The following is an 8798-nucleotide window of genomic DNA, read 5'->3' as shown; positions in this document are numbered from 1 at the left end:
CTGTAATCCCAACACTTTGGGATGCTGAGGCGGGAGCCAGCAGTTCAAGACCAGCTCAGGCAACACAGTGAAACCCCGTAGCTACAAAAATGACAAAAACTAGCTGGGTGTGATGGTGTGCACCGGTGGTCCCAGCTACTTAGGAAGCTGAGGTGGGAGGATCACTTGAGCCCGGCAAGGTTGAGGATGAAGTGAGCCATGACTGAGCCACTGTGCTCCCACCTGGGCAACAGAGTGAAACCCTGTCTCAAAACAAAAAACCAAAACAAAGACTCCTGTCTTAAAGTTTGCATCTTCTAGGTTAAAAATAAAACACCTTCATGTTTTCCCTAAAATGAACCAGTGTGTTGTCTTAGCTTGTACTTAGTCTGACTTAACAGTTATTCAATTATGCTGTTTGATAATGATTATGTCAGATTTATATTTTATGTAATAACTAGAAGTGGGAAGTCACATCCATGTCCCCTTATTTAGCCATAGCTATTCTGCCTTTGTACGCAGAACACTGCTCAAAAACCATAAATAATCAGTATCTGTTTATTTTTTAAAGTCATGGGCAGCAGCTATAGGTTTTTTTCTTCCTGATTAAATGGTACCATGAACAGCAAGCATGTGTGCTTTATGTGTGAATGTATAAAATACTGTATAGAAATCCTCCTGGACTACATGTCACTCTGAGATCATCACTGGTTATGCCTTTCATTTACTAGATCAAATGAATTTCTGGATGATCTCTGGTCACTTTCCTGACAAAACTGAGCATCTTTTATTTGGATATTAAGCATATAACATTTTCCTGATGTTCAAAGACAAGCAGAGAACTCTTAGCTTCAGGGAGAGAAAAGTTATCTATTCAAAGAAACAGAAAAGTATTTACAATGAATTGGAAAGATGCAAAAAACAAGTTAAAACACTTAACAGAGACTTGACATTTATTGTGCAATTTTATCCCCAACAGAACACGTGGCATTCTAGAGGTATATGAGGTAATAAAATCAACACTCCAATTAGAACACCTGAAATAATTGGCTCTAGTAACAAATGTCTCTTATAATTAAAAATATTGAATGTTTAAAAAACTTTTATAACATTTTAAGTTCCCAAAAGAAATGAGCCTAACACTTAAAAAACAACTTACTCTTCTATATAAATTGTTCACAAAAAAATCTTGCTATTCTATATTACACTATGCATTTGTAGTTTTATTAACATACCCCTAGTGGGTATTAACTCTACACAGTACAATCAAATAGAAATTATTCATAGAGAATCAACAAGACTCCAACAATAAAAATATCAGGATCAATGGATTTGTCACAGTTTCTCCACAAGTATTCATCATAGAAAATAGAGTAAAGGCAAGTCGGCCCTGGTGTTAGGCTGCTACATGAAGTTCCAGAGAGGAGAGACATAAAGGCAATGCTTAAATTGGGCAGGGTCGGGCTGGACCAGTGACCTTGAAAGCTTCATGACCCAACGCTAGCATGCCCTGTTCCCAAGAAGCACAAGCCAGGACCCTCATGGCCTTGGCATGCTCTTGAACTTAAACACAGCCAAAGGGATGTGAAAGCCAAAACTACAGGGAAGAATCAACAGATTACTGTATTTTCTTACAAAATTTTCACAACAGTTCTCACAGTGACATCATAAATCAAAACTCTCTCTTCCAAACCAACCAGACTCATCAGCTCTAAAGCTACAAAGACGCAAACGTGAAAAGTGAATTGAACATTGGCTACCTGATGCCCTGGTGCTATTTCTAACATCTAGGAGTTCCCAAAGACTCTCACTTCACTGACTTCAAATGTTTGCTTTTATCTCTCCCTGCATTTTTGCACTAGGAACCTATGAGATAAATGTGAACAAACTCCTGATTTTAATTTGAATTCACCTACTTTTTAAAAAAGGTTTCTGCTCTTCGTCATAGGATCTTACATAGGTCAAGCCTTAAACAGAAACCTGGGCAGTTCCCAGAGGACATACAGTTTGTATGTTCCTACTTAAGTATCGACATACTTTAGAAGTAGTTTTTAGTAATACACAAATACCAACTCTCCCTTGATGGCATAAATAAAACAATAATCCATTCCAAAGTATTGATGTGCTTTGAGAACTATGTTGCAACTACTGAGGAAGACTGAACTCATCATTCTGCTTCCTATGCCCAGAGATCCTCTTCTTAGCTGAGTACCTTGGGCAGTTTCCTTATCAATACAATGGGAATAAGAACAGAAACAGCCTCAAAGGGTAGCTGTGAGGATTAAAATGAGGATGCATTAAAGTACTTATCAAAGTAACTGGCACACAAGCACTCAATAGATAGATATTAACTATAGTTACTACTGTTGTTGCAATTAAGTGGTTCTGAGTGGGCCCAGATAGTTTTCCAATGTGGCCAGGATACATCTGGCCACTTGTACTAGCCCGATTATTGCAAGAATAAACAGGTTTTCAAATGAGTCTTACTAGCAGATGTGCTCTCATTCTAATCGAGGATCTGTGATTCAATAAAAACACAGCCCTTATATCAGACAGCTATAGAGTTATGAGGAAAATTAATCTGGTCACCATTACTGCAAAGACTTGGTGATTCAGTGCCTTCAGAAGTCAAATTAACCAAGCTGGTCATTAGATGAGGGAAGTCTCGACCTCTCAGTGCTACCTGTAACTGAACATACTGTGGAGTGTGAAAGTGGCCTCTAATGTGTACACAAATCAGTTAAACTTTTACATTTTACATTTAGAAGACAAATATTGATGGGTTATTATTTTTGCACTCCATGTTGTCTGATGTTAATTCTTCACTCTCCAAAAAAAGAAAAAAAGAAAAAAACAACAACATAAATAAAAGAACCAGTGCCACTGGCTGACAATGTAACTTTGCAGAGGACTATCCATCCGCTGGGTGACATTTTCCTACATTATTCCAAGCGAAGTGGTTATTTTTATCCAGTACTTACATGACTGAAAGAAGCCATCACTATGTTTACAAAAATACATCATAATGATACACACTGCTGTTTAGACACATTTACATTAGAGTTCTGACTCAAGCACTCCATTTGACATGTTTTGCCAAACAGTTTTGGCACGTGTTGCCACACTAAACATACACCAGCAAGACTTGCACCATATGTGCAAAATCATTTTCTATTACATTTTTAAATATCTGTATATATGAGCTGTCAAAAATTAAGGCAGATATGTACTGTGAAATGACATAGCACTGAATGAGGAAAGTTATACGTTTAAATCTTTTCTAAAATTGAAGCTATTATCCATGGATGAGATTTTTTAAAATCATTGAAATCTAAGAAACTCAGGAGGTAGTCAATGGGTATTAGGTTTAGGTTCTAGAGCATGTAGTGAAGGATGGCATCTAAATGAGGGCAGTGGATGTCTGCTTTTCTGAACATAGTGCATGTTTCATCTTTACCTGATGCTCCATCCATTTTCTGAGAGCAACAGAAGGGAGGCAACAAGCCATTGAGAGTGGCAGGGGGATGTAGGAATCATAAACCCATAGATCCAAAGTCTGGATTATTGCCTAATTTGGGGTAAACATCTGATAGTGCAAGAATAGTTACTGGACTTAAAAAAATCCTATCAACATCAGTTACCACTAGTTGATGGGACATGGAGTAGTTGGATCAAATAAGAAATGTTAATAATTTATCTCTCCTTATAATGCTGAAGGAATCTCTTATGTCAATGTGTCTGTCACTGATGAAGGGATAAGGAACAATGCAGAATACACAATCACCCACTAACTCTATGCTGTGAAGTAGCTACATATATATCTTGATTCCCCCACCAAAGGAGATGATAGCAACTTTCTGCAAATGCTCTAATATCCTTACATTCCTAGTGAAGCTTAATGAAACATAAATGGTAACAGTCACCTAAATGCTGCGGTGGAATGAGGAAAACCAAAAAAGTGATGCCCGGGTTCAAGGGCTAGAGGAAATATTTTCAAGTAAATAGGGAAGGTACTTGTAAAATGTTCAAGTAAAATGAGAAAGCACTTGTAAAATTGAAATGGTTACAGTTTTTCTTGAAAGCATTTAACACTAAGGTTAAGCCATGTCATTTTGAACAGTGTACCATCAATAGTCAGTGAGAAAAGTGACTTCAGTAACGGCTTGCAAAATACTGGTACCCTCCACAGGCTCCCGGCCTACACTATCCAATACCGATCATTCGAGGGCCGTCCTGAGCCTGGCTGGAACTGAGCTTGGGGCTTCGGCTCACTGTGAAAAGCCGGCATGATCTTTGTAACAAGATTTTAATGTGGAAAACACAGGACACCGCCACTTTTGGTAGGTATGGCTCTTCTGATAGCTGGGCTTATGGACCACACGTAGTCACTGACAAAAAAGCCACATTTAGTCTTTGTTGTCACGCCAGCCCCGTGACCTCCTCCTCTCACCAGTGAAGCGGGGGCACGGCTGCATCCTGAGCTGTTCTAACTCCATCTATTTTACACCACCAATGCCAACATGACTCAAGAAGGACTCTAAAAGCTGACATGACTAAGTTTCTTCTCAGAGCAATCTGTCCATTTGCCAGATAAAGATGTAGAAAATCAAATCAAAATGATAAGCAACACTTTCAAGTCTCCAAGGATTTCAGTTGAAAGGCTCACAGAGCAATGGCAGCATCCTGTCTTAGTGGGCGAGCTTTTAACTTGGCTACACAGAGGCTCAATGGACCTTACCAAAAACAAATGAACATCCTTTGTAGGTCCTGATTTAAAGATCATGAGACCCTGCAGACAACCATCGTGAACTTAGGTACATACTAGCCTTAAAGGTGAAGCTGAAGTGGCAGTGTGGATACGTCCCAAGGAGAGGAGCCAGCAGTGTCCACATTGATGCTGCATCATAGCCTCAGTGGCTGCCAATGCCTGCATCAAACACCAGGCTTGGCTAAAGGAACCTAGCAGCTACACAAACGGTAGTAGTACAGCGGAACATCTCACTCAGGCAAAAGTCGTAGGAACATCTCACTCAGGCAGAAGTCCTAAGTCCTAGACCCAGGAATTAGAACTGGCTGTGTGATGCTGAGTATGGAGTGTGTCAGCCTTGTGCAAAAGAGATGTCCAACAATTGGTCTCAACATTTAGAATCTGTTGATGGAGAAACATCTGATAGAGAAATGATTAACCTGGTATGGGCACGAGGGAGGAAGAGACCAGGTGTAACTTTGGAACAAACGTGGTGGGCAAGCCTCGGACAGCAGCGTTCTCAGGAGTAACAGTGACAGCCAAACCACAGGCTGCTGTCCCCTGCTCTTGCAGCACTGGTGCAGGTGCGTCATCACGTACGGCCATGGAGCGGGAGTGCAGAAAGTGCTCTCAGCCTCAGCAAAGACCAGCACAACAGGGCTCCAAGATGGTATCTGGATATCAAGAAACGTTCAGGACCTCAAACTTCCAGGAAAACAAGAAGGGCTAGTCTGTTTTTCTTAAAAGCAGTGATCAAATATTGTTGCTACAGAAAAACAGAACAATGTACTCAGCAGCAGTAAGGACAACTTAAGGCCAGTGAAAAATTAAGGTAAGATGGAAAAACAGACGAGGCTATGGTGGTGTTTTTCTTCTAGCAAAGATGTCATGTTGTCAAAAAATCTTATAAGACAGACACTGACTTCTCGGACCTCTAAAAATGCTTTAAGAGATCTTTCTTCCTTGGAGAGCCAAAGATACTGGTCTCGTGGTTGCCATAAGAACATGGCATTTGCCCATATAATTTCTTTTACTTCCAAATTTTAGCTAATTTGCCCCAAATAGGATTGAATATTAGTTCCCCCTATACCACTGAGTAAATCTGACAAATTTTAATTCTCAAAACAGGATTGAAATATTAGTTCCCCCTACATCCCTGAAAAAAGACAGATGACCACCTCCATAAACATTAAACTCTTCAATGGATGAATTCTAGTAATACAAAAAAAGCTAATAAGCAAAAGCTACAGAAAGACCTATTTCTAGGACTTTGTATATAGTGAATGCAAACTAAGTATTAAATCTAAAGGATAATTTATGAGTTTATGTTGACAAAAATAGCCAAAAAACCCTTTATCAATGGATGCTCATCAACCTGAATCTCCATTCAATCTTCAAAACCCTTGGCCATGTCTGCAGATGATAGTAGCCTTCAATAAATGCTGTCCATTTAGCCCTTTGCTCTACAAAGAATTTAGTAATCTGGACTAGTTTGGTAAAGAAAGCCTGACTCCAAACAGGAAGCCCTCAGAAATGATGATTCTAGCACCTCTATAGCATTTGCCAATGTGGAAAGGTTCCAAAGATACCACTAATTTCACATATGGAACTCAACAAATTAACCAGGGGATAGTGAGTGGGAGCAGCACAGTGCTAACTTAGCCATAGCTATAGGGAACACTGGGGAAAAGGAGGCATGGTGGGGATGAAACATTTTCATCAAGGACAATGGGAAACAAGTTCCATACAAATTCTAAAGATCAAATCAGCAGAGAAAGACCCTCACATTTCAGAGCAATTACTGACAAGCCCATTGCATAGTTGTCAGAATGGCCTTGAAGCTGCGTGTATATACAATGCTGGAACATCTAGTCAATTCAGCGCATGCCAAAAGTCACACCACTTGTTTGGTCTTCAGTGCACCAAACAACTAATTGATTGAAATTTTCATTGTTCTACCCATCACTTTGGCATTGTGTCAACAAAGCCTGATTTAAGGCTATGGAAACTATGGATTTATTAACCTACAAAACTGAGCATCTGAAAATGGTTTTGGATCTTTGGATGCTTCTTGACTAACAATGAAAAAATGACTACTGTTTGTAAACTCCAGAGATCAAACAGTGCCTTCTTGATCAACACAGTCGTTTTTAAGTAACAGAAAAACAGCTGACCTGTAATTAATCACTGTCTGTAGATGTTGCCTCTGTTTTCTGGTTTCCTTTTAGTAATAGACATTATTAATGTCAAAATGGTGTATGATGTCATCTATCCTATGCCTTTGCCGAGAAATACGAAGTCAGGTCTTTGGAAAACATAAAGACAACTTACTTGAATTAAGAGAATGTTTGCTCCTTGTCCCTTAACACAACTCCATGTCTCCACCTTCTCCCATGGGCAGAAACACTACCCCAGCCTACCTTGGGGACTATCTCTGCCCAGGTAGCAGAGTTTGAAGATTTCAGAAAGGTAACTAGGAGCTCACGTATTTTTTCACCCTCACCATCTAGCCAGTAATCATTTAAAAATCATAGTTTTTTCTTTTTATAATATTCCAAAAGTCTGTTGTAGGCGCCACAGACTTCCCAAACAACCCTAAAATGGATTTCTATTTGGGTACTGTGGCGGCTGAGTATGTGCAGAGTATGGCAGAATGACATGCTTTGGACTGTCAGGTGACAGGAACAGGACATTCACAATTGGAACTCTTGAGAGGACCGGCTGCTACAACCGGAAGATTCTGTCCACTAATCCCCAGATCCATCCTGGGAACTTTTATTGAAGACTTCATCCTGAGAAGCCTGGTGATCGATCCCTTCATAAAACGAGCCACCGTTGTGCAGGAAAGTCCCCACCGCCCGCCCCTGTCGGGCGTGACCGACAGCGTCGCTGAACACTTTGTTTATCTGCTCCTCCGAGGGCATCCACCAATCGGGGTTGGAGGTACAATGCATCCTAATGAATTCTGTAGGAATATACACAACATCAAAGAGAGAGAGAGAAAAACAGCTGGTTTTTGCAGAAGATGATAGGACAGGCTGCTTAAACTTTAACAGAAGCTCTATAAGAAAAGCTTTATGGGAAATCCAATGCAATGCCATGATGATGTCACTCATTAGACCCAATTTATTCCATACAAATTTTCTTCTCATGTGCAAAAGTAAAAAAAAAAAAAAAAAAAAAAAAAAATTGCAAAAGTAAGAGGGTAATCCCTCTAAGAAACATTTGCTGTTGAAACAAAAGGTAGATTTGATTTGTATGGCATGGGATGCACCACGTCTGGTATAAGCAAGGAGTAGATTTCAAAACCCAAGTTGTTACCTGCTCACATTTTGAGAATGTTACTATCTCCAGAGGCACAACAAATATCATTAGCATGGTATTCTTTAACCAGTTACTAATTTGAAGATGGAGTACAATAAAATAACAGTCTTAATGACTGAGAAGGTGCCTAAGTGTTAGTTCAGAAAAGGTACCCATGTTCTTAGAATGTCACGTGATTAGCTATACTTATTTCCGAAAATGTCATTTCTATACATGGGCTGGCAAATATTTTTTACATGCTATCTCCTCCTAATATTTAATTTTACCACAAAGCAATTAACATGCCCAGAAGAGTGAACTGTTTCAGCTGCCTCCAACATGGACAATCACCGTATCTTGCCTATGTATTCCCCACCCAAAAGCTGGATGGAGATCCATGCATTGTGGCCCTAAGTGAAAAATGAGCTGGGGACGGCAGTCTCTGGTTAGGCAGCCTGGGCTGCATCAGGCATCAGTGTGACAGTGGCTCCTGCAGTATTTCCAGAGCAGCAGCACTAGTTCTCTGGGATGTATTTTAATCCATCACTTCTACTGACTTGCTATAGAAATATAAAATGTTGTGTAACAATTTCTGGAAAACAATACAGCGATGAGACCCCTTATTTGACTCCTTTGTAAGCCTAAAGGCAACTCCCTTGAGTACACACATACAGGGCACAGTCAAGCCCCCAAGCTCAACACTGCCTCTTGGTGAGTAACTCCATCATCTCTGATGATGTCAGGGAATACAGAAAACTGTAGCTAGTTT

At 39.9% G+C, this 8798-nt stretch overlaps 1 protein-coding gene across 2 annotated transcripts in view; it reads right to left on the bottom strand.

Annotated features, from left to right (window-relative positions):
- Window positions 1-829: 829 nt before the first annotated feature.
- The window catches only part of BEND4 (BEN domain containing 4), a 42161-nt gene continuing 34192 nt past the window's right edge, over window positions 830-8798 (bottom strand). For both annotated transcript variants that reach the window (XM_023224660.1, XM_023224661.1), the window contains exon 6: window positions 830-7691. In XM_023224660.1, coding sequence (XP_023080428.1) covers window positions 7474-7691 — 218 coding nt within the window. In that variant the 3' untranslated portion in view covers window positions 830-7473. The remainder of the gene's footprint in view (window positions 7692-8798) is intronic.

The sequence above is a fragment of the Piliocolobus tephrosceles genome, chromosome 3 (assembly GCF_002776525.5).
Source record: "Piliocolobus tephrosceles isolate RC106 chromosome 3, ASM277652v3, whole genome shotgun sequence".
NCBI classification, from domain to species: domain Eukaryota; kingdom Metazoa; phylum Chordata; class Mammalia; order Primates; family Cercopithecidae; genus Piliocolobus; species Piliocolobus tephrosceles.
The sequence above is the reverse complement of the archived record's forward strand: the minus strand, read 5'-3'. Positions and strand labels throughout refer to the sequence as shown.